This window comes from Mandrillus leucophaeus, unplaced genomic scaffold (genome assembly GCF_000951045.1).
Source record: "Mandrillus leucophaeus isolate KB7577 unplaced genomic scaffold, Mleu.le_1.0 Scaffold94, whole genome shotgun sequence".
NCBI lineage: Eukaryota > Metazoa > Chordata > Mammalia > Primates > Cercopithecidae > Mandrillus > Mandrillus leucophaeus.
The window spans coordinates 4,396,400-4,423,064 of record NW_012110252.1 but is presented as its reverse complement, the minus strand read 5'-3'; the positions used below and the strand labels follow the sequence as shown (position 1 = coordinate 4,423,064).

Here is a 26,665-nt window from a genome sequence, read left to right as displayed (position 1 = left end):
TGTGTTGCCCAGGCTGGTCTTTCTGGGCTCAAGCAATCCACCCACCTCAGCCTCCCAAAATGCTGGGATTACAGGCATGAGCCACTACGCCCAGCCTAGATAAAGCAAATTTTTAAATTGATTTGATACTTGATTTTACTCTCATTAAAAAAAAAAAGAAAAATCTGAATGCTAATTGTTAACCAACTATGGTTAAATTTTAAGGGAAACTGGGTAGCGGGGTCTTAGGTCTGATTATAAATGTTTGTCTTTTTTGGGAGCCTGTGATTTTTTCAATACAAAGCAGCTTTTAAAACATCTTGTGAGAACAGTGTTTAGGAGGAGAACAAAAGAGGGAATTCTGAATTGTAATGACAGATGTAAACATGTCTTTCATTAGGGTTCACTTTGGTTTTCTTTTCCTTTAGTGGTTTTTGGCAAATTTGTCATATCAAGAAGCACTTTCAGACACACAAGTTGCTATAGTTAATATTTTATCTTCAACTTCTGGTAAGAAATTTGTCTTTAAAACTCTGCATTATAAATCAGTGTATATATTTCTGGTGTATATGTGTGTACATATACAGCATTTTTATCTCGTTATAGCTTCTTATATTAGTTCTAATATACATTAGTCTATTATAACTGCCTTTTAATCTGTATATAGTCAGGTGCCGCATATGATGTTTCAGTCTACAACAGACTGTATATACAATGGTGGTCCTATAAGATTATAATACTATATTTTTACTGTACCTTTTCTATGTTTAAATATGTTTGGATACACAAATACTTACTGCTGTGTTACAATTGCCTAGAGTATTCAATACAGTAACATGCTATACAATTTGGTAGCCTACAAGCAATAGGCTATAGCATATCGCCTCGCTGTGTAGTAGGCTATACCATTTAGGTTTGTGTAAGTGTGCTCTATGATGGTGGCACAAGGATGACATTGCCGAACGACACGCATTTTCTCTGTATTTATCCCTGTTGTTAAGCATGACTGTAGTTTCATGCCTTAGCCTGTGCTATTTATGTTCCTTCAAATAATTTACAATTTTTTTTTATATAACAATATATTACAGTTTTATAGGCTGGCCTTTTGTATTGTAGTTGCCTTTCCCTTCATACATACTTTTCCAAGATCTTTTTCTAGACCCTTTGGCTAAAATGTAATTGTTTATTTCAGAACTATAATTTGCCCTATGATAGGTGTTTTATTTTTAAGATTGAATCACTTTTCAAATCTGGAAGACAAAAGTATTTTTGAAGCTATAAAAACAACTTCAGGACACAAGCTTGATTATGATGAAGTCAACATGTTACTCTGAATAAGATTTAAGTTTCCTATTAGTTTAAAATAAATAGGACTGTACTTGATCTGTACTGTTGAAATAAACATGGTTTAGTTTGGAGGCTATTTTATGCATGAACTTTAAACATTTCAGTCTAGTCATTACTTAACTGCAATTATTTTCTTAGTTAAGAGCGACAAAAATAATTTGAAAGTTAGGTATATAATTTGCTTATTTAAACAATGAAGTTGTTAGTAAAAATGTTGACAGTATTTAAACTCATGTACCATTTTTAAATTCTTTTCTCCTGATAGGACTTTTTACCTTAATCCTTGCTGCAGTATTTCCAAGTAACAGTGGAGATAGATTTACCCTTTCTAAACTATTAGCTGTAATTTTAAGGTAAGAATATACTGTGATAGTTAGTTTCCTCTGCTTAAAAATACAATGTCACAATTTCTGGTAGTGGCACCAGGGTAGTTTATATTGTAAGAGCAAAGAAAGATGTGGATAAAAGAAGGCTTTAAATGGACATGATGCTACTTAGCCCTGTCACATCCAAATTTTATTGAAACACAGCTACTCTCATCTATTTGCAAATTGTCTATGGCCATTTTAGCACTACAGAGGCAGAGTTGAATTGCAACAATGTGGCCCACAAGCCTAAAATATTTACTATCTGTACCTTTAAAAAAAAGTGTTACTTAGAAATTTTTTGTGTAAGTGTATGTTCTTAAGAATTATGTATTAAACATTGTTTAATACTTTGCTTTGAATTGGCATTTTACTAAGAGATTCAATTTCTGAGGATATAAAAAGAATTTTACATAGCAACAATCTGGAAGGCAATCTAAGCAAAGAAATCTCATTTCATCAATTGAGAGACAAGAGTGTGGCCTCAAGCCAAGCCACTTGGAATCCAATCCCATCTCCATCATTATTAGTTTTGAGATCTTGGGCAAGTTCCTTACATTTCTGTGCCAATTTTCTCGTCTGTATATTGGGGATAATAATAGGATTTCTCTCATAGGATTATTATGAGGATTGAATGAGTAGAACTTCTAAAGTGCTTGGAACAATGTGTGATACACAACAGGAGGTGCTCCCTATATTTAGCCATTATCATAATCATCATCATCTAAATGGAAACAAAACCCCTGGTTTCTAAATATATTGTGGATACTCAATAAATAATAGCTGAATCTGAATATGAACAATGATTATTACAGAAAATTGTGATGATTTCATTGAAGGGTATGCATATTTAATGTAAGGACTACATTTAAGTTCTGATGACATCTTTCCATAAGGGAATACATATTTTCTTTCATCTTCTCCCACTGCCACCCTGGTCTTTCTGATCAGGGTGAGAGAATTAGGCTTTTTTTTTTTTTAAATTAGGAATATCTCATCTACTTGAAAACATGTTACAATTTATAAGATTCATAGAAATAGAAAGACAATGTAAGTTCCCTGAGGACAGGAACCACATCTGTTTTGGTCACTTCTGTAACCCTGTGCTTTGCTCATATTAGATGCCCAGAAAATAACAATTGAGTTTATGAATGACCTCTGATATCTCTACAACCTTAATTCAGTCTTATTTTTATCCACTAAAATCATGAGATTAGTGAAATTGTTTAAGCACATAAGGATAGTTTTACCGTTAATTTAGATTTTACCAATAAGCAAGAGTAAGTACTGTTACATAGCTGGATTTATATGGGTTTGATATATTTTTGTAATCCAAAAGAAAGATTGGAAAGGGATGACAAGTTGGTTAATTCATTCCTAATTGAAAGGCAGTTGATAGCATAGCACTTAAGAGCACTGGACTGTGGAGTAAAACTGCCTGCGTTTCAGTCTCGGCTATGTGATCTTGGTCAAGTTACCTTACCTCTTTGTGTATTAGTTTTCACATGTAAAACGGGAATGGCAGTAATAATACTTCCTTATAAGGTATAATATTGTACATTTTGTGAGGATTAAATGAGTTAATACAAATATAACACTATATTATATTGATATTGTTAGATATTGTTATTGAAATTGCTAAATTATTTGACAGTGTTACCCAAAGTTGAGATTAGTCTTGATCACTTATAAATAATTTTTATCTTTATGATTAGCCTTTTCAGAATTGTTTAGCTCATCCTTAATGACTGTTATTCTCATAGCATTGGAGGTGTTGTACTGGTAAACCTGTCAGGGTCTGAAAAATCTGCTGGAAGAGATACAATAGGTAAGTACTTGACTCTGCATTCTCTCTGTTAAGGGTATACAGGAAAGTTTTTTGTTAGAGTAAACAAGAAAGTCAAATGTGCATGCTCACGCGCACAGATACACGTACAAAGTGTAGGCACTAGCAGGTGTTTTTTTAAACTTTTCCTTGGGAAACAATATTAAAAAATGCATAAATATTTTAGTGAATTCTCATAGCCTTCACCCAGATTTTTCAAATGTTAACAACGTACATAACTATTATACAGTTATAAAAATCAGGAATTAACATTGACTCTAATACTGTTATCTATAAAGCCTTTTCAAATTTTGCCATTTTTTACACTAATGTTCTTTTTCCGATCTAGGATCATTTATTGCATTTAATTGTCATGTTTCCTTAGTTTCCTTTAAATGCAGAACTGTTTCTCAGTCTTCTTTTATGACCTTGACACTTTTGTAGGGTCCCACCTAGTTGGTTTGTAGAATGTTTCTCAATTTGTATTTGTCAGACATTTTCTTTGGTTAAATTGAGGTTGTGCATTTTTGGTAAGAATATAATGGAAGTGATATTGTTTCCTGAGCAGTGCATTCTACCAACAGGCACAGGATATTGATTTGTCCTGTTGCTGGTAATGTTAATTTTAAGGTGGTTAAAATTAACCACCTTATTCCAGTGTAAAGTTACTAATTTTTCCCATTGTAAGTAATAAGCATCTTGTTGGGGATTCTTTGAGGCTATACAAATTTCCTGTTGCTGTCATATCACCCAGGAATATTGTCATTCCCTCTTGATTCTTGTCTGAAACAGTTACTGCTATGATGAACACTTAGTTTTTGATCCATTGCTTAGACTTAACAAAAACAAAGATAAACAGAACCTAGCTGGGCTGAGCATGGTGACTCATGCCTGTTAACCCAGTGCTTTGGGAGGCCAAGGTGGGAGGATTGCTTGAGGCCAGGAGTTCAAGACCAGTCTGGACAGCACAGTGAGACCTCATAATAAAAAATAAACCTATATTAATTATTTCTCTTTGGATACTTCTTTAGATATTTGAGGTTTATTGAATAGAACAATGCTTTCTAAATTATTCCTAACTACTACCCAGTGAGCTGTGCTTTGAACTTCCTCACCTCTTTCTCACCCAGAGCAGCTTTTTGTATACAAATACATAAAACAATATATGTATTTGGTATGTGCATGTGTGTGCAAGATTTTGTTGACAAAAGCTTTAAAAAAGTTTGAAAATAATAAAAGATGTAATAAAACATTCATCTTTTGAATAATTGATTAAAGTATTGAATATGACCACTTGGCAGAACATTATTTAGCTGTTTTGAAAGGTTTAAATGTTTTTGAGAGAGAGTTAATGAAGAGAATCAGTATTTATTATTCATGTACTGTGAGAGCTGTATTATGTTAGCTATTTTGGAACATTAAAAAGTATAAATTATGTGTTTGTAGTTTTCAAGGAGTTCTTGATTTGGAACAATATGAGATTTATAAAATGAAGCTACTAGGGATTAAACTAATACCATACTTGACAATAGTAAGTATTGTCTAAAACAGAAGACAGAACGGAAATGCAGCAGATTAGAAAGAGGATGCTTTGTGGAAGAAATGAAACTTTAACAGAGCCTTTAAGATGGGAGTGGTAGTGCAATACATATTAAGAATGATATATGGGGGTAAGGAAGACAATACAAGCAACAGCTTAGTGATGGAAAGAAACATTTGTTAAGTTGGAAAATGCCAGGTGTCAAGATTGTTTATGTAGGGTAAAATAAGAAACATGCATTTCCAAATTAAAAATAAAGTGTTACTTTTTAGTTGTATTACTATAATATGTATAGGTTTTGGTCAGATCATTGAGGTGAATGCTTTTGCATTTATTTGTTAACACACTAAACTCCTTCCTGTACTACTAAAAGACGTAGATGGGGTAGGCTGTACCTTTTCATTATATATCTTTGTATCAATATAAAGGTGATTTATCTAATTATATATCTTTTCACTTTTGTATATTCTTGCAATATTATCTGACACATTATTGGATTTTAAGTGTATATTGAATGAATTAATGAGTGGTTGCTTTAAATCATGTTGATTTTTACAGGTTCCATTTGGTCTCTTGCTGGAGCCATGCTCTATGCTGTCTATATTGTTATGATTAAGAGAAAAGTAGATAGAGAAGATAAGTTGGATATTCCAATGTTCTTTGGTAAGAATATGTTTAACTTGTGAGGCTATTTACTGTAAATGTCTAACACAGGGTTTTGCTTTTGTTTTTTTGGACGGAATAGGGAACCCTTTTTTTTTTTCTTCCATATGATTCTTCAAAACCATTTAAAGATTATGAAGGCCAATCCCAATGTTTACTTTATCCTGCATGGTTGTGTACCTATGAGGGAATGCCCATCTCCCTAGTGTGTGACAGAAACTCCTAACACTTTTTTTCAAATTGATGTCTTCAGACTGCAAGTCAGATATTTATCTCAGCGATATGACAGAGTTATGCTCTTACAAGCATATGAGAGTTTACCTGCTGTATTTTACATTTTGCCAGTTTTGAATAGTTAGCAAAGGATTGGGGAGACTGCCCCCAAATTATATGTTTAATGCTCTCACAGTCTATGTACTTATTTACATTAAAAATTGTGGGCCATTTAAAGGGTTTTCATTTGCATTTTATCTTTAAGACACAGACACTTTTATAACATAGATTCCTTCTCAAATTACCCAATTATAGTTTCTAGATATGGTTTATAAATTTTCCTTTGCCTAACATCAGTTCAGGAAAGAACTTGCGATATCTGTAGGACTGCAGAAGAAGAACACATTGACAAGCTATCTTTCAAAAGATATCTGAATATAAATAGATAAAGAAGCTCAGTGATAAGAGTTCAAAGTGCAGCTTACAAGGAGTCAGGAGACCTGGAATCCAGCTGTTGTAACTTTATTTATCTCATAGACATCTGGAATATGAGGAAATTGGACTAGATGAATGGCCTCTAAACTGTGATTTAGGGAATAGATTGGCTCCCGGGATGGTTGGAAGGAAATAGAGTTGCATGCAGGGGTCTAGTTCTTGGACTCCTTTGCTGCTTCACCTGTGGAACAGCTCTACTTTGTTGAGTATTTTGCATTAGAATTTAATTTGTAGTAAAGATTTTTCTTATGGTTGGGCATGGTGGCTCACTCCTGTGATCCCAGCACTTTGAGAGGCTGAGGCAGGAGGATTGCTTGAAGCCAGGGATTTAAGATCAGCCTGGTCAACATAGGGAGACCACATTTCTATTTAATTTTTTTTTTAAAAAAGACTATTTTAAAACTAAAAATAGTTTAAATACCTGTATCTGAAGACTAACAAAAATAAAATGTTTGAAAAGCCATGGGGCTGAGTGATTGCTTAATTTCTTTTTAAATACAGAATTCAAGAAATACAGCTTAATAGCCAGGTTTGGCTGCATGTGTCTGTAATCCCAGCTACTTGAGAGGCTGAGGCAGGAGAATCACTTGAGTCCAGGAGTTCAAGTCTGCAGTGAGCTATGATTGTGTCTCTGCACCCTAGCCTGGGTAACAGAATAAGATGCTGTCTCTTAAAAAAGAAAAGATAATTTTAATGATATTTTATTTGGCAGTCATAGAACATTTTATTTGGAAAGGAATAAAATGCTAGTTTATTTTAGTGTTAGAGGTAGGTGGTTAGGTCAGTGATACTTTTTGAAAATTTAAACGTTGACAACTTGCAAGAAAAATTGGTTAATTTACTCATATTAGGGAGAGTGCATATAGACATGTAGCTTGTGTTGGTCCTGTTCATATGTGATGTGATATGTAAAGCAATATTGATCTGCCCTGGGCTTTAGAATAGACACGATTCGGAGAAGTCAGGATTGGGATATTGGGGGGTCTTCAGGCAAGGGAGTTTGAGCAGAGGCTTAACGCGGAGCAGTGAGTAGATCTGAATGATTGTACTGGAACTTCGCTTTGTGGAAGAACAGAAAGGTGTGTGGTGCCAGATTCTGGGCAGTCTAGGGAATAGGTGGAGTCATTGGGGCTTTTGTCTTTAGGTCAAAGGATGTTAATTTATGTGGGATTTCATAGACTCAGCACTTCAGGGACCAGAAAATAGATTCAGTTCTTGGTAATGCCACATTTTGGTGTTTCATTAAAACAACTTTGTAATGTTATTTAAGCATTTTAGGTCATGTGTCCTGTATATGTGTTCTTTTGTTGTTGTTTTTTTAATGAATAGATGTCTGAAGGTTGTGTATTAGTCTGTTTTCCCACTGCTATAAAGAACTGCCTGAGACTGGGTAATTTATAAACAAAAGAGGTTTAATTGACTCAGTTCTGCATGGCTGGGGAGGCCTCAGGAAACTTACAATCATGGCGTAAGGTGAAGGGGAAGCAAGGCATGTTTTACACACTGGCAAAAGAGAGAGAACTTGTGAAGGGGGAACTGCCAAAGACGTTAAAACCATCAAATCTTGTAAGAACTCACTATGATGTGAACAGCATGGGGGAACCGCCCCCATGATCCAGTCACCTCCCACCAGGTCCCTCCCTGACACATGGGGATTACAATTCGAGATGAGATTTGGGTGGGGACACAGAGCCAAACCATAATAGTTGGGCTCCCTAAAACAGGATATGAGATGGGGAATTTGTGTAGGTGATTTATTGTGGGGAGTTCACTGAAGGAAAAACTTGGAGTGAAGGAAGCAAGATAGAGAAGGGGAAAGAACCATGTGGCACACAAGTATAACTGAGGTTTGGCCCAATTCATTGCAGGTGCTAGGGCGGGGAGCAGAGGGAGAGCAGCTAATATGTCTGGGCCTTGAACCATGATGGCCGGCCTCATAAAGCCTCCATCAATTAGTCATGAGCTGCAGAAGATGGGGTGGGGTGGAGGGTGGGAACTTGCTGGGAAAGGCAGACTTATTTGCCCCTCCCTTCACAGAAGTGGGGTGGCTGTGAGTCTTTAGCATCAGATAGAGAGTGGGTGCTCCTGCCCTGTTAAGATTTAATTAGGCATCCTAATTACCGGTTTATTATTTAGGTGACATAGTATCAATTATATATCTACTGTAATTTAATTTTCTTTTAAGAAAGCTATATAGTTACCGCATAAATCATATAGCAAATTTGTGACATAAACTACAGAGAAAGTACAACAAAATTTATTATACAGTTGTTATCTTTTTTCTTTATAGTCTTTACTTTCACATGTATATAGTCATATATAAACTTAATTTCTATAGTAATATTTGCTTTTATTAAATGCTTACTCTGTGCCAGATACTATGCTATATTTTATGTGTTTAATCTTGCCAGCAACCTAATTAAATATTATTAAATTTTATTTTATGTTTATAGATTGGAAAACTAAGGCTTAAAAGAGGTATAAGGTTTGCACTACTATTCAATGATAGATAGAGCTGGGATTGGACCCAGGCAGTCAGACTGCCGAGCACACACTTAACCACTATGTGGGATGGCTTTCCTTAATAACGGGTCAGTCTGTACTTTGCTCATATGTTGAATAGCTCTTTGTGCGTACAAACTTTCTCACTAACTAGCTAGAGGTCTGGGAATGCAGGAACCAGGAGTTTTATCTCCTTTGGAACTTCTTCCATTACTGCTCGCATAGCACAAGTGTTTTGGACATAAATACTTGAATCAGAAAGCAAACCATCCAATTCTTTAAAATTAATTTAGGCTGAATACACAAACACATACATACCAGTTATTTCTTTTAAGTTCTAGGGCACTATATTGTCAGTTGCTAAGGCTAACAGCCCTTCTTGTTGAGTTGTCCTAAGTGGTTTACTCCACAGTAGTTGCTCCCATACAGTGGGATAGTTGAACTGACTGATCACCAGTTGCTTCAGACAGTTTTCTTTTTATGGTTTTGAGCTATTCACAGGACTGACTTAAAAACAAACCAACAGAAGGTTTAGCTAATGAAATCTCCCAGAGTGCTTTTGTGCAAAATCTAATTTTGATTTTAGAGTTAATAAGCTTGGAGAATAGAAATAAATCACAATTTTAACTTTTGTTTCTTCTATACATGTTCAGGTTTTGTAGGTTTATTTAATCTGCTGCTCTTATGGCCAGGTTTCTTTTTACTTCATTATACTGGATTTGAGGACTTCGAGTTTCCCAATAAAGTAGTATTAATGTGCATTATCATTAATGGCCTTATTGGAACAGTACTCTCAGAGTTCCTGTGGTTGTGGTATGTACTGTTTATTCTCCAATTATTAATTATCAGTTGATTAATTTTTGGATATTTTAAGCGTTTATATTTTGTCTGTTTGCTGGTGGCCCTTCCTGTGCACCCCATTCTGCAACACACGTAAAACTGAATACTTTAACTCCACTAGAGCAGGGACTTTGTTTTTTAACTTCTGTGTGCCCATTCCAGAGTAGTGCCTTGTCCACAGGAGGAGCTCGGTAAATACTTGTTGAATGAAGGAATGAATATGAATGGTCTAAATCTGTAAAAATGTTTTAGAAAGTGGAGTATTATGCAAATGAAAGTAGTCATTATCTAATGGATATCCGAATGTATGAGTTATGTATGCCAAGTGTGAAGGCATGAGTTCTAATTGAGAATCCAGGAGATGGTGCTTATTTAAGAGGCTTTGGAATATCTGTTTGCTTGTTCATAGGTGTTTTTGTTTTATTTATTTTCAGGACCTTTCATATCGGTGAGCCAGATATGTAAACCTTAAACTCTGATTGATTTGAGATGTTGACATACTTTGATATGCTATATATCCAATATATTGATATGCAATAATAAACTTAAAATAATTTGAAGACAGTATCATGTATGGAGTTTGAGAAACCTTTCAAATAACAGAGCTTTATACTTAGTCCTATTTTTATTTAATAGAAACTTAAATAAATAGAATGAATAAAACATAAATGAATAAAATGAATTTTATTACATACCCATTGAAACGGTTAACTAGTTTTCCCTTGTGAAAGACTGCAACAGAAATGGACTTGTTTTGTGGAGTCCTCCTTAATGCTCTGCCTATACTACTGTGCCTCCCTGCCCAGTTAAGGAATATCTGTTTTCTTGGATCCCCCATATTCACTCTCTTTTGTGTAATACTTGAAGATTTACTTTGTGTTGTAGTGATTTATGTTCTTATCTAAACTCCTTTGCTGATCTAAAATTCTTTAAAATCGTAATCCATTAACTCATTAATTTTTTCATCTTTAATTATATACATTTTAGATACTCGATTGTTTTAACCTGAACTATTAACAGATGACAAAAGGCTTTAGCCATCAGCTAAATTGGATCCACCTTAAAAGCTGGATTAAGTCAAACAGGCTTTATAATTCTACCTTCCAGGTTTTTTATTATAGTACTCTGCGTGACAAATATCCAAGAACATATGCTATATTTGACCCCGAACGCTCTTTTCACAGAGCAGCTAAGTAGTGGGAACCACAAGTACTTAAATTCCCTTTACCTCATCAAAAAGGACTAATTGTTCAGCCTCTGTTCAGTACTTCTAGTGACACTTTATTGAGAGATAGCCCCTTTTATTGCAGGACAGCGTTATTAATTCTGACATATACTGAGCTAGATTTTACTTGCCTATAACTTCCATGGATCTGTAGTCCTAACGATATACATTATGGTTTTGTCTTGGCTTATAATTCATTTTCTCCTTATAAACCCAAATTATCAGTCTTTATAAATGGCTCATCTGTCTCCATTGGGTATAATATTTTCTTTCAATTCAACAAAATTATATGCAGATAGATATTTCAAAATTTCATACCCACATTGATAATTCAAGGTGAAATTAAAGAACTTAACTTTTGGTTAGGACAATTGTTAGAAAAATGGAAAACAACAAGAAGATATTTTTAAAGAATATTCAAGCCTTTCTTTTTTATGCCAAGCCAAATCAAAAGAATAACACACTATTTTAGTGTTCATGAAGGTGAGATATTTTTGCTTGGTGACAGAATCACATGTTGGCTTATCACTTCCTTAAAGTCTATGTGTGAAGTATTGTCCTGCAACATTAATATTGCTGTTTTCTTTGTTATCTACGTATCATCACAAAACTGTAATAACTGTTCAACAGTTTTTTTAAAAAATTAATGAAATATAAGCTATAAACTCAAAGTTGAATATCTGCAAACAGATCTTGAAAATAGCATAAAATATTTTGAGCTTTTTATACTTACATATTTGTATTTTTAATATTTGAAGAAAAACTTTGAGAATCATCTTAATGACTTTATTATATTTTATGTCTCAATCCATCCTAACCTCTTATCTTTGCTCCTGATCTCACAAGCCTATATTATAAGAAAGTCTTTGTTCAGTGTTTTTCTTTGGTTGTTTTATTTTTTTAATATAGAAATGTCTATTTTCTTTTTTTTAGGGGCTGCTTTCTTACCTCATCATTGATAGGCACACTTGCACTAAGCCTTACAATACCTCTGTCCATAATAGCTGACATGTGTATGCAAAAGGTAAGGAAACTATTATTCATAGATATTTTAGGTATGTTATTAAAACAAACGTAATGAAAGTTGAGATGTGATTAAATTATAAGGATACAAACATAAATAATACTTGATGCTTTCTCTCCCAAGGTGCTTTACTACATAGAAATATAAAAAGTACCAAAGAAATAGATAATTTCCATTTTTAGCTTTTCCATTTTTTTCCCTAAATTTCTAAGTTAAGGGCATCATCTTCATATGTAGTTCTCCAGTTTTAGAGCTGATTCTGTTCCAGATGTTCTTTGGTAAGTCACATTTTATCATATAAGCATTTTAGTTTCTGCGATGAACCGTATCACAGGTTCCTTAACACTGTGCTGATACTACCGAAGATATGAGCAGTACATGAATAATGTTGTTTGCAGTGAATGTTAGCCATCTCTCTCTGGACTCAGCAGAGTGGGTGTCCCATCCCTCTTCTCTGAAGGCCTAGTATGGATGCGGGGATTCTTGTAATAATATTGGCAATGCTAACACCACAGAAAAGAGAATCTGGGATGTTTCTCCCAACAGCCTAGAAGGGAAGAGTTTATTCAGTGCTCCTAGGTGTAGCAGGAAGAACAGAGGTATGCTATTGCCCACACTGAAAGATGGAGCATAGCCATTTATCACACAGTTCAGTAGATGTAGGCATTTAACTACAACTACTAAGTCATAGAAGTGTGTGTGTGTGTTTTAGTCTAATATAATTTGAAGAGGGAAATATTTCAAGGCCCAAAGGTTTATAATGTGTACAAGCAATGGTCAAATTTTTAAAGCTATTTTTCTTTAGGTCTTTGTGCAGTTTTTAAGATAAAAGTGGCTGGGCACCATGGCTCATGCCTGTTATCCCAGCACGTGGGAGGCCAAGGCAGCTGGATCACTTGAGGTCAGGAGTTCGAGACCAGCCCGGCCAACATAGTGAAACCCCGACTCTACTAAAAATACAAAAATTAGCTGGGTGTGGTGGTGTGCACCTGTAATTCCAGCTACTTGGGAGGCTGAGGCAGGAGAATCACTTGAACCTGGGAGATGGAGGTTGCAGTGAGCTGAGATCATGCCACTGCACTCCAGCCTGGGCAACAGAACAAGATTCTGTCTCAAAAAAAAAAAAAAAAAGATAAAAGCGAAATATGCTTAGTGCTATATATCCTCTCTATTTATAAAACAATTCTTTACTGATATTTAACTTTGTTTTATGGTTCAGTAAATTCTTATTTATTTGTCATGGTTAAAGAACTGAGATTCTCTCCTTAATTGAGAATTAATTACCTTACATAACTTGCATTTTCATAGAATGTGGATATTCTATATAACACTAACATTACACATTATTACAAATCATTCTTTTATAGATTTAAGTAATATCTAGGTCCTTCTTCATCTTCAGGTCGTAATCCTAAATGGTTGTGAAACTGGGAAAGTGCTACTTGCTAGAGGATTTTCGTAGACTACTGTGTAAATCATCTTTATTGTACTGATATTTTAAAAACATAAGCTTTCGTAGATTGAAAAAAATTGCAAGTTAATGTTCAGGAATTTTTAAGAGAATAGTCACAGGGGACCTAAATTTATTAAATGATTAGTCATTTAATAATTATCATTACAAATAATAATGGTTATAATTTGTTTAATAAAGCATTTTAGGATAAAGGCAAAACGGGAAAATGTATGTACAAGCAATTAATTATGAAAACATAACTAAACTTTAACTGATTGCCGAGTTCTAGATATGAAGACAATCAAGAAAAAGATCTGGTTTTCTTGATTGTCTTCATATCTAGAACTGGGCAATCAGTTAAAGGAGTAGGCTGTGCGTTGGTGTTGGGATTGAGGTTAGGGAGATTCCATCTGGAAAAAGAAGCAGGGTGTGTCCAGAACTGTGACAGAAACATGATAAGAGAAATCTACTTTTATAGGGTTTTAGGTTCACTTAGCTAACTGTATTTATTTATAGCTTCTGAAATGTTAGCATTTATTAACATTATTGTGCTTGAAACAAATTGGTTATTTAAGTCTATTTATAATTATTTTATATAATAGGAAGCATCCCTGATCATATTCTATTTTATATTCAGATAGATTTAGGAATTAGAAAACAATTTTTTGTTTACATAGGTAATTTTCTTTGTTGTAATAAGTGGCTTCATTTCTTTTGTCTTAGCTTGTTGGAAATCAAATTAGAAGTTTTTTATTATGAGACAACATATACACAACTACATTGTTGCAAGCGAACTTGCCTTCTAAAGTCTTCTAGGGCTTTATCTGTCTTTATTAAGTTTGCTTTGATTCAGTTATGAAAGAAGGTTTTTAGTTGAATATTCATGAAATCATTCTGTCAACTATAGCTACATTTTTAATTGCATTATTTATAACTTCTTAATACCTTTTCTGATCTTGGGTAATTTAAATACAGCATGGTTTTTCCTGATTATTAGTCATTCTGGCAAATATTCCAGGAATATGTTAAAATATATTGGTAATTTCATAACTAAATGAAGACTTTTTAGTTTAATGACTATTCTTTCTGGGGTGTTCTCAGGCTGACTCAGTCACCGTGGATGAATACCATACAAATAGGGCCTGCATGTTAAAAATCGCCAGTTATTATTCTTGTGTTATGCACTGTGAGTTCCCTCATAAAAGACATTATGCTCACAAAACCCCTTTACTCTGACTAATGGTGCTATGAAATGGAATAGTATATGTTTTCCACCAGAGGGAGTCTTGCCTGTGATTCCAGACTTTTTTTTTTGGAATTCTCAAAGAGGGCAAACACAGTTTTCCTTCCCTATTTTACAGATAGAAGTTACTATTTTCATCATTTTTTTAAAGCAAACCTCCTGTGTGCTGCACTTAAGTCTCAGTAGCTGATCGGTGTAGGCTTCTTTGACAATTGTTTCTGATCTTTAGTTGAGTCTAGATGGTAAAAGTGAACTAGTGAAAGGGAAGAATTAGTTTTGTTTTGGTAACTTTATGGCATCTCATTATTTTTTATTTTCTTTTTATGTATATATTTGTTTTCTTGTTTATTTTTTTCTTATTTTTTTTTCTTTTTGATTTTAATACCTCCACCCTACTTACAGATATTTTTTATTTTCTTGACAACCCTGATAAATGATGGATTGGAGGATCACACTTGCTGACATCAGAGGGCCCTTCACTGATGAGGCTTGTCTTGTTGCCTGTCTTCTCTGACTAATATTCCTTAGTAAAAATATTCCTATTTTTTTTCTTTATTTTACTCAGTCATTATTTCATTTTGAGGTTTTTTCATTTATTGCTAGTTTTGAGTGTCATAAATTTGCACTTAATTTGTTTTTGGTACTGTCATAAGAACTGTAGCTATACACAGGATAGCACAACTATAAGTTTTTACGAAAATGTACATTTTTTGAAGATGACTGTGGAAATTGAGGAAGAGGGAACTATTTGAGACCAGGCAGCAAACAGTGAAAAAGGAATGAGCAACATGGTGTGCAGGACCAAAGTTTCATACTGTATATCGCTACTCTCAGTGTGCAATGCCTATAAATGGAAAGTATGTTTTTTTGGCTTTCCTTTAGCCTGTTTTCCAAGCAAGAACTATTGTTGTTGGTAATTTGGGTACATGGAATTGTAAGTTGAAGTCTTGAATTCTTACTTAATAATAATACACTTAATACACCGTCAGTGTTTAATTTTGTCTTCCCGTTGTTCTTATTCCTGCTAGTTGTCACAAATAGAAAACTTACATTGAAGGGGGAAATTGCCTTAATGATAATTGTGGGTGTGTTTTTTCCTCTATCTTTTATTTTTAGGTGCAGTTTTCTTGGTTATTTTTTGCAGGAGCTATCCCTGTATTTTTTTCATTTTTTATTGTAACTCTCCTATGCCATTATAATAATTGGGATCCTGTGATGGTGGGAATCAGAAGAATATTTGCTTTTATATGCAGAAAACATCGAATTCAGAGGTAAGTTTAGTCCCAATACACATTTTTTAAAATACTGTTTGCTAGATAACTGAGAATTGCATCATGCTGGCCTAGCTTTTAGAGATTTTGTGAGGAATTATTGAAAGATGATAACTTATATGTTATGGCAGATAAAAATAAAATAATTTGTTTAGATCTTTTGGGTAATAAGATTCTTTCTCTTTCTTTCTCTCTTTCCTTTTCTTTCTCTCTTTCTTTCTTCTTCTTTTCTCTTTCTTGACAGAGTCTTGCTCTGTAGTCCAGCCTGGAGTGTAATGGTATGACCTCAGCTCACTGCAACCTCTGCCTCCTGGGTTCAAGTGATTCTCTGCCTCAGCCTCCTGAGTAACTGGGATCACAGGCACACACCACCATGCCCAGCTAATTTTTGTATTTTTAGTAGAGACAGGGTTTCACCATGTTGGCCAGGCTGGCCTTGAATTCCCGACCACAAGTGATTTGCCTGCCTAATAAGTACAATTTTTAAAAAAAGTTTTGATTCACAGGTAATACCAAAAGGTTTACTGTTTTGCCATAACAAACTTAAATATAGAAGACTTTTATTGGTTTGAACATAATTCGTGATAGAATAGTATTGCCTCAATTTTTCTTTCTAATTTCTTTCTATTTAAGAATGAAAGCTTTTTATATTTTGCTATGAAAAGAACTTGATTCCAGTGACTCTGGAGGCTGAGGTGGGAGGATTGCTTGAGGTTAGGAGCTCGAGACCAGCCTGAGCAACATATCAAGACCCTGTCTCTAAGAAAATAAAAAAAAATTACCCAGACATGATGGCATATACCTGTAGTCCCAAGCTACTTGGGAGGCTGAGGTAGGAGGATCACTTGAACCCAGGAATTCAAAGCTGCAGTGAACTATGATAGCACCACTACACTTTAGCGTGGGTGACAGAGTGATACCCTGTCTCTTATTTAAAAAACGAAAAGTGAGACCCTATCTCTTATTTAAAAAAAACAAAAACGGCTAACTTGGTACAAGTTCTTGAGAAATTTTATCCTAGTGTTGGTTCTGCCACTGACTTGCATCCTGCCCACATAGCTTCAGCCAATGGAATAAATAAGGTTTAAGGTTCCTTTTCAGCTCTAAAGCTTTCCTTAATTATTGACTTTTTTTTTTTCCTCAAGAGTTCCAGAAGACAGCGAACAGTGTGAGAGTCTCATTTCTATGCACAGTGTTTCTCAGGAGGATGGAGCTAGTTAGCTGTTGTCTGTAGCCCAGGTTTGTATGTGAGCTGGGTTTACTATTGAATATGGTTCTTATTTGTGTAATATTCAAACAAAGGATTGATTTTTTTTTTTTTTTGAGATGGAGTCTCACTCTGTTGCCCAGGCTGGAGTACAGCTGTCTCTTATACACATCTAGATGTGTATAAGAGACAGGTCTCGATCTCCTGACCTCGTATCTGCCCGCCTCAGCCTCCCAGAGTGCTGGGATTACAAGCATGAGCCACCGCGCCTGGCCAGGATTGATTTTTATAATTAGTTGTTTGAGAGGCCATACAGCCTTAAAGGCTAAAGGGGCTAAAGCCTGGGCTCCAATTCTATCTTCTGCACATACTAGCTGTGTGGCCCGATGCAAGGTTCTTAATCCCTTGGTGCTCTGGTTTTCTTATTTGTGAAATGGGATTACAATAGAACCTCCCTTATAAGGGTGTTAAAATAGTAAATACTTGGTAAATATAAAGTATATACAATAGTGCCTGACTCAAATGATCAGGAAGTTTTAACTCTTATTTTTATTCATGCTAAGGGTCATTTTATTTAATAATATGCTTTAGAAAAATATTTTTTCTCTGATGATAAAAGTAAGAAAAATGTAATTTTCTGGTGTACAATATACTGGTTGGAAAATACTAGTCTTATGTGTGTGTTTTACATAACTGGCACAGTGTATATCCTCATTCTCTGACATTGCTTTGTCATTTAATAATGCTTCTGGAATATTTTCCCATTTTTTACATTTTAAGAAATAGTGTCTTCTATATGTCTTCGATGGTAGAGTACATGACATTTTGCTGAATGGATGCTTGAATTAAATGCAACATACATATTTTGCAGGTACAAAAGTGATTATTTAGAATGAAAGATCACAATAAACTACTAGAATTCTGAAGATCCAGGCCCCTTTTTCTGAGACATCTTTAGGCAATTTATATTGAAATGTTTCTTGATTGCTACTGAGTTTTCCCTCCCTATCTAGAACATTGTACAACTCCTGTCAATTGTTAACACTTATGTTGGGCTTAAAGTTTAAGTTTCATTATCCTCATGGTAAACTTGCTTCTAACCTACGGCTAACGGTCCTGGTTATCTGTTTTTCTTGAGTGGGCTGTTTTTAAATCTAGTTTATACTGCACATGGTTTAAGCTCTAGTTCTCCAAGACTTTTTGTACAAGGCAGCTACCCCTGCCCTTCCCTGCCTTGCCCATCCTGCTTTCATTCTCTTCCCACTCTGAGGAAATTAAACTCTTAGCTGATTCCTTTGGTGTTTTCCTTCTTGTGTCCCTAAGTATCATGCTTATGACTTCTGTTCCATGAGTTCTCAGTTTTAGGCATCTTCTGCTGACTTTTCCACTGAGATCAATGAAGACAGATTATTTTCAGCTTTACTCCTCCTCTGCTCCCACCTCACATGCCTCCTATCTCCATATCAGTTCTGCCTCCTCATCATCCCTGTATAGTATTGCATAATTTTGGATAGATCTGTAGTCAGTGTTTATACTGCTGTCACTAAAAAATTGTTACTTATAACTGAGCCATGTAGGATTTGTCCTGGTATTTCCCTTATGCAGAGATCTTCTGTTACTACCCTTTTTGGAGAATAAACCTTAAAGTCTTCTCCTGGGTTAGAGAAAAGGCACTTGGCCAACTGTGAAAAGTAAGAGAGGGCATCTGAGTGTCTCTCTGCTTTTGCTATAGACATTATACCAGTCTTCCTGTTTGTAGTTGTTTCTTCATCCCTCCTTACAGAGATATCTGGTCCTATTTTTCCATTGCTAACTAAGAGTTGGCTGTTATTTTCTCATTTCTCTACTTTTCTTTTTGTCCGTGTGGTTTATTCCTTTTAAGAAAAAAATTCCAAGCTGGGCACAGTGACTCATGCCTGTAATCCTAGCATTTTGGGAGGCTGAGGAGGGAGGATCACTTGAGCTCAGGAGTTTGAGACTAGCCTGGGCAACATAGTGAGACCTTACTTCTATTGAAAAATATATTTTTTAACCCTTTATTTTCTTTTTAGTGAGGTTTTGGAGAACAAGTGGAACTAAATATGTGTTTGTGTGCCATCTTTAAATTAAAAAAAACCATAAACACAATTATAGTAAGTCCTCACTTAACATCATCAATAGGTTCTTATAAACTGTGACTTTCAGCAAAATTGCAGCAAAACCATTTTTTTTTTTTTTTGCATCAACATTATAATGTAACAACACTGAACAAAACAATGTTATTCGGGGACCTAAAGTCAGTTTCCTAGAACCTGTGACATTAAGTGAGGACTTTGTATTCTTGAAAGCTTTTTAATGCTGTAATTTATGCATTATTTTTCTTGGGTATGCTGTGCATTGTTCTCATACTCACACTTAAACCCACCCATATCCAGCAAGGTTTCAGTATTTTTAGAAGTGAGAGCTGGGTAAAGAAGAAAGAGTGAAGACTAAAGAAGATGGATTGCAACAGAGTAGAATAGACTGGGCAAGTGTCTTTGTCTTTGCAGGAGTAATGGTGGAATATACCAGGAGTAAAACTAACTGCTAATACACAATCTCTCATGTCGATGTCAGCTTTTGACATTGCTATAGAAGTCACATTCATAAGTTCTTAGTACTCCAAATTTGAGTATCCAGTTATTAAGTATGTATACCATGAAAATAGGTATTTCATTTTAAGATAATTTGCTTTTTAAAATGTAAACTGTAGAAAACTAAAACTATGAAATTATAATCTAATCACATTTCTGTGGTTTTTGTTTTTAGCACGATAATGGAACTATACAGCGAAGAGACAATCTCTGGCAAGTTTTTGTAGAAAAAATGTTTCAGTGCCTAGTCTGAAAAATAACAGTTTCAGTTCTTTGAAACTCTAAAATATATTTTTCTCATACCTGTTTTCTTCATTTTCATAATGAAGCACTTTGCTATGTAGCTGTGTACATATCACTACAGTTCTAGGAAGTTCCAGTCTACAGTCCATCCAAAGGACCAACTTGCCTTACACATCTCAAGGAATTCAGCTGTTGAAATCATTTGAACTAATCAAGGAATAAATCCTAATGTTCCGGGACTTTATTTTCACATACTTGTTAAATGCTGGAATATATTATAAAAATGTTTTCAAGAAATCACTTAAGTGTTCATAGACCAGTGTTTCTGACAGGTAAAATGCTAAAATAAGCTACCTGTAGTAAGTATGGATGGTATTTTTGGGTTTTGTTGAATATTGCAAATTAACCACACAAAAAATGTTTAATTTATGCAACAAGCATGTTTGTGCAAATTTCGTGGAACTTTAAAAAGAATAAATATTTGAGAAAATATCTGATTCACTTACACTACATTTACTGTATTATTCTTTTATAGCATTAGGTGCCTTGTATTTTAAATCTGTGACAAACCATGGCAAATTTTTAAAGGGGAAGTATTATTATAAAATGAAGAAATATGTATTTCTAAAGGCTATATTGCTGTAAACTTAATTGATAAAGCTCTGTTTAATTTAGAGTTTTGAAGAAATAGTCTCCCTTCAATTAAGAAATTTTCATAATGGAATGATTTAAATTGAAGTGACAAAGAGTATTATTAAAATAAAATGTTTATATGTGTATTTGTGTATTATAGATGTATCAAGTGATTTCTAATTTTTTCTCATATGAATATGCCAGATTACTCTAGAACTAGATGCCTCTTCTTTAAATAATTTTAGTTTTCCTGAATAAATTTGTAATGGTTAAAGTACCAAGGAAGGAAGGCGAGAAGGGATTCTGTTTTTAAAATCACATCTGAACTGTTCCTCTGCTAAGATTAAATTAAATGTGAAATACTCGTAATTGCAATTCTTAAACTTAGGCACATGTGCTCACTGTGCACCTGCTCCTGGACTCTGTTCACCATAGTACCAGTAAATGTGTGTCCCAGGATTCACAGGCTTTTGATTAATCAATATTCTTTTCAAGTTTTCTGTGAATAGTTTAGTTCTCTTCAAAATTTCTTAACTAATCTGATTTTTAAGAATTCAGTTTGCAGTGTTTAGCTTCCTATTCACATTCTTAAAATTGCTTTGGTGTTACTATGAGTCAAAAATGAAGTTTAGCCTTCCTTCTGCTTCATTCTGAGAACTTCTTTATTACCTTTAAAAATTGTTCATGATATTAAATTTAAAATACAAACAGCTCTCTCTCTCTCTCTCTTTTTTAATCATCCAGCCCAAAGTGGCAAAAACAGCTCTTTTCTCATGTGACACCACCAATAACGCAAGTTAAAAATAATGTTGAGTTTATTATACTTTTGACCTGTTTAGCTCAACAGGGTGAAGGCATGTAAAGAATGTGGACTTCTGAGGAATTTTCTTTTAAAAAGAACTTAAGGAAGTAACATTTTAATTACTAAAGGACTACTTTTGGTTGAAGTTTATTATCTAGATACCTCTACTTTTTGTTTTTGCTGTTCGATAGTTCACAAAGACCTTCAGCAATTTACAGGGTAAAATAGTTGAAGTAGTGGTGGTGAAACTGAAATTTAAAATTATTCTGTAAATGCGATAGAGAAAGAAGCTGAGCTTAGAATCTTTTGGTTGTTCATGTGCTCTGTGCTCCTCTCATCACACAGGTCATGTGTTGTCACTCAGGATTCTGGAAGTACTAAGCCGTAGTTAACAGGCTGGATAGATCTTCAGGCAATCTTCTTCCAGTATACTGCTGCTTTTCTGTTTCTTAAAACAAAAAATCAAAGAACAACTTCTTTAGAAGGAAGCACCACCACTCAATTGGTTAACTGAAAGTATGAATCACTGCTGCTTCGCTTGCCCACCTGTTCTCTTTTTCTCACGGTTTTATTTCTCGGAATGATTGTTGCATTTGAATACTGTAGCCATGGTGAGTGAGCAGTTGAAGACTTCCTTTCTGCACCTTCATAGTTAAGGGTTCATCTTCTCACGAAATAAAGTTGTGCTGGGTTGCTTCAATTCTGTGGATTGCCTGGAAACTAGGTAACAAGGCCCTTAGATCACAACAACCACGTTGCAGGTCTTTGGAAATGCTGGGAAGGGGTTACATTCAAGTAACTGCTGACATCCTTCCTGTCTATCAGAACCATGTTGGCCTGTAATTATATTTTTCTGAATCTAAAAACAAATAGAAATTTCTGGTATCTTTTCAGTCTCCTACTTTTCTTTCTATTCATCACTTAAATCTCATTATTGTATAATGTTTCAAATTATGACCTGGATTGAAGGAAGTCTGTTTTGTCAGAAAGACTTTGTTAGGTGAACGTCAGAATCTCAACCAAAACAAAGCTGAAAAATGAGGCAGCCTTAAAAGTGAATGCTTTTGAAATGAGTGCTTTTTGGAGCTTAGGAGAGCCATTAGGTTTATGTAATGCACCCATACTTATTCCTTTAAATAAATTTTAATTTAAAAACATTGAGATATTGACTTCTGTCAGCCTGGTTTAATTAATTCTTTACATTAAGCTGATTTTTCCCCTGGCAGCTGACAAATAAGTTCATTGTTCTTGTAGAAGTGAGCTCACAAGGTTAAATGTGAATGTTCTCACAGGTACACAGCCCTGGTTCAGAAGAATTTTAATGCCCACTTTAAAATCAATCATGCAGAGCCAATTTGGGGTTGCAAGGTATGACTCCTCTGGAAGCCAAGTTTTTTCATAAAGCACTGTGGTAATACCCATAGCACTAATCCTCAGTGTGCTGGTTGAAGAAATAAAATGTCTTTAAAGAAGGATAAACGAGAAATTAATTAGAAAATGTTTTTTTCCACATATTAGCAAATAAATGAAATGTTATTTTCGTATTAACTATAGTTATGATCTTACTTCATTTCTCCCTCTTCTCCTTTTGAAATATTCTTTATTACTAAATAATATTTTAGGAGGAATTAACAGAAATAATTACCTGTAACATCTGCAGATAAACTTACATAGCTAACATTGTGTGCTGACTTTTTTAAATGGTGAAGTGGCATTAATGAGATGTTCAGTTTACAGAATTTGAAGTTTGAGTTCTATTTTAATAGTCTGCTGTGTCCCCAAAATCCCATTTAGATAAATTGAGGTTCATTTTTCACATAGACTTGCAATTTTTAGACACTACATTTCCTTTTTTATAGTAACAGCCTCATTTGCCTGTACAATAAGTAATAATACAGTATTTCATAGGTACATTGTATGTGCACAGGAATTTTTTCTTTAAATCTTAAGAGCCTTTAATAAACTGGGGATATTTAAGTATTTTAATGTTACTACATTTAAAAAATAGTGTTTTCCTACAAAAATTTCTGTATTCAGTATACGTTAACTATGAAAATGTCAAACAGTGAAATTGAAATATATTTAAGGAAAAATTACCAACCAAAAGTCATGAGTACCTTCTATATGCATATTTACTGGAATGTTCATGTGAAATGCCAGCATCTCCAATAAGAGAATTTTGAGTCAGGGGTGACACAAACATGATTTTTATTTTTGAGCTGGGGATTTTGATGGAGAAGCACCTAGATGAAGACACCATTTCATTCATGATATTTTAAAATTAGAAAAGTAAAGCTTCTAAATTGAAACTCTTATCAGGTCACTTCATGAAATTTTTAGTTTTAAATTTAATTTTACATGAGATGTCTTTCGGAAGAGCTACTTTTATTAACTTTCACTTAGATCCTTGTGTGCTAGGCATTCCGTATTTCTCTACTTGATTTTCCTGTACCTAGTTTTGATTACAGCAAGTATTTAATAATAAAGTCAGTCATGTGAGAGTATCCATTAATTTCAGTGGGTCCTTGCAAGGCAGGCAGAAGATTTCTTTCCAAGAGTCTTATTTTTGACATGAGGTGAAAATCTTTTTTTTTTTTTTTTGAGATGGGGTCTCACTGTGTCACCCAAGCTGGAGTGCAGTGGCAGGATCTTTCTGCAACCTCCCAAGCTCAAGCCATCCTCCCACCTGAGTCTCCTGAGTAGCTGGGACTACTGGCATGTGCCACCATTCCTGGCTAGTTTTTTGTATTTTTGGTAGAGATGGGGTCTTGCTATATTGTCTAATTTTTGTGTTTTCAGTAGAGATGGGGTTTCACCATGTTGGCCAGGCTGCTCTTGAACTCCTGAGCTCAAGTAATCCACCCGCCCTGGCCTCCCAAAGTGCTGGGATTACAGGTATGAGCCATCATGCCTGACTCAAACCAGTTCTTTAGATTGTTTTTGCCACCATTTACTTACTTGGAATAGTTTTCATATTTATTTTTCTTATGAAGAAATCCAGTATCAATCAGATCATGTAACATCAAAGCAAAATGTCATTGAAGGCTATCCTTGTCTTAATTATTCTAAAATAAAGTACAATAAACTAAATTATTTTGACCTTTGTAGTAGCATAGTGTTAAGTTTTATATATATATATATATAAATATGCATACTCCCAAGTAAAATTTCAGAGACAACATGCTGGAGAGCAGTGGCTCTCAGACAGCATCAGTATTACCTGAACGCTGTGTTAAATACACATTATTGGCAGAGAGGGGAGAACACAGTGACTCATGCCTGTAATTCCAGTGCTTTGGGAGACTGAGGCAGGAGGATCACTTGAGCCCAGAAGTTCAAGATCAGGCTGGGCAATACAGCAAGACCCCTGTCTCTACCAAAACAAAAAAACAGGCATAGTAGTGTATGCCTGTAGTCTGAGCTGCTTGGGAATCTGAGGCAGGAGGATCACTAGAACCCAGGAGTTCGAGGGTGCAGTGAGTTGTTATTGGACCACTGCAGTCCAGCCTGGGTGACAAAGTGAGACCTTGTCTATTAAAAAAACAAAAGCAAAAACTTGATTGCTGGGTGCCACCCTAGAGTTTCTGATTCAGTAGGCCTGGAGGTGGGGGTGGTGGGCCTGGGAATTTGCCTTTCTAACAAGCGTCCAGGGAATGCCCCAGCTGCTGGTCCCAGGACCACACTTTGCAAATTATTACTCTGAGAAGAGCACTAACTTTGACATCGGATTCCTTCTGTTCCTCATTAGTGAATTTATTTGGGGGAGATTATTCAATCTGGTAGATCCGCATTTACTTAGCTGTGAAGTGGGGGTTGATGCAACCTGCCTGGGACTGTGAGAATGAGAAACTCTATTTGAAATACCTGGCCCAGCATGCCTGGGTGCTTGAAAATGCTGACTCCCATGGTCCGTCCTCCCCTCACTCTTCTCAGCTATAAAGTGAGGAGCGAAATTCAGTATCTTCTAAGATTCCTCTTAGGTGTACAATGCTGTGATTCTAAAAGTTTTGTAGTTCCAGAGACAATGCCAAACAGCTATGTGTACTTAGTGCTTTATAAAGAGTGGTAATAACATGATACCACATAGGCCATAGTTTTGTTTTTGCTTTTGTTAGGGTGTTTAGCATCTTGACTCCTTAAAAGTTTTCAATCAGATTTATAAAGCAGCATTGAAGAAGTTGTATTATATCTGAGCACAGTTTGAATCCATGGCAGTTTTATGGAGGCCGAGTATATCAGATGAATAGGCTAATTTCCCTGAGTTGCTGACCTTATTAGTCCCTACCATGTTGCCCCCTGGTTACCTAATGCATGTTCAAAATGTATAGTTTTCATCACCTGCTTGATCTTGATTTTCAGACAGCATCAAATCAGCTGCAAAACAAATCCAAGCTAAAATTGTGAGCATATGATTAATTTAATATAGCATGTAATTATGTAGTATTTTATTTATTTATTTTTTGAGATGGAGTCTCACTCCCTTGCCCAGGCTGAAGTGCAGTGGCATGATCTCAGCTCACTGTAACCTCTGCCTCCTGGGTTCAAGTGATTCTCCTGCCTCAGCCTCCCTAATAGCTGGGATTACAGGCATGCACCACCACGCCCAGCTAATTTTTTGTATTTATATAGAGACGGGGTTTTACCATGTTGGTCTTGAACTTTTGACCTCAAGTGATCTACCTGCCTTGGTCTCCCAAAGTGCCGGGACTACAGGTGTGAGCCACTGTGCCCAGCTATCCAGTATTTTATTTAAAAGTTGTCACTAGGGTTTTCACTATTGTGAATTTATAATCTTAAAAGTTGGGGATGCTAAAAGTACCAGGCTAAAATACTACTAGGTTTTCTCCTCTTTTAATTCCATTTTGTTAGAAAAAAATAATCACAACCAGGGTTCTTTTGCCTTTCTCCAGCCATCTAGACTGCTTTACTGCAATGTCGGGAAGATTGCATACAATGAAAAGTGTAACTAGTTGATTGGGATTTGGAAAAATTGAATCAAGCATTTGCATTCATCCAGAATGGTCTTAAACTACTGACTAGGGGGTGCCCACAGGATGAGCACTGGTGGTGTGGGTGGGAGGAATTTCCTTGGGTACTGCAATTGCATTTGAAAGATCTATTTTCCAAAACCTGAGCAGAGAGAGGCTAGGAGGAATGCAGACAGGACATTCAAAATGCTAATT

The 26,665-nt window shown here is 35.1% G+C and overlaps 1 protein-coding gene across 2 annotated transcripts in view; it reads left to right on the top strand.

Moving 5' to 3' along the window:
- The window catches only part of SLC35F5 (solute carrier family 35, member F5), a 42,433-nt gene extending 20,069 nt beyond the window's left edge, over positions 1 to 22,364 (top strand). Inside the window, exons 8-17 of one of the 2 annotated variants that reach the window (XR_001004937.1) lie at positions 408 to 489; positions 1,592 to 1,679; positions 3,455 to 3,519; positions 5,615 to 5,719; positions 9,583 to 9,742; positions 11,928 to 12,018; positions 15,831 to 15,985; positions 17,131 to 17,224; positions 19,980 to 20,017; positions 20,134 to 22,364. Coding sequence is in view for 1 of the 2 variants with exons in the window: in XM_011970305.1 (XP_011825695.1) it covers positions 408 to 489; positions 1,592 to 1,679; positions 3,455 to 3,519; positions 5,615 to 5,719; positions 9,583 to 9,742; positions 11,928 to 12,018; positions 15,831 to 15,985; positions 17,131 to 17,206 (822 nt within the window). In the remaining variant the exon portion in view is untranslated. Of the gene's footprint in view, positions 1 to 407; positions 490 to 1,591; positions 1,680 to 3,454; positions 3,520 to 5,614; positions 5,720 to 9,582; positions 9,743 to 11,927; positions 12,019 to 15,830; positions 15,986 to 17,130; positions 17,225 to 19,979 lie in introns of both variants that reach the window. The other variant, XM_011970305.1, reaches the window with a different exon arrangement.
- Positions 22,365 to 26,665: the final 4,301 nt, after the last annotated feature.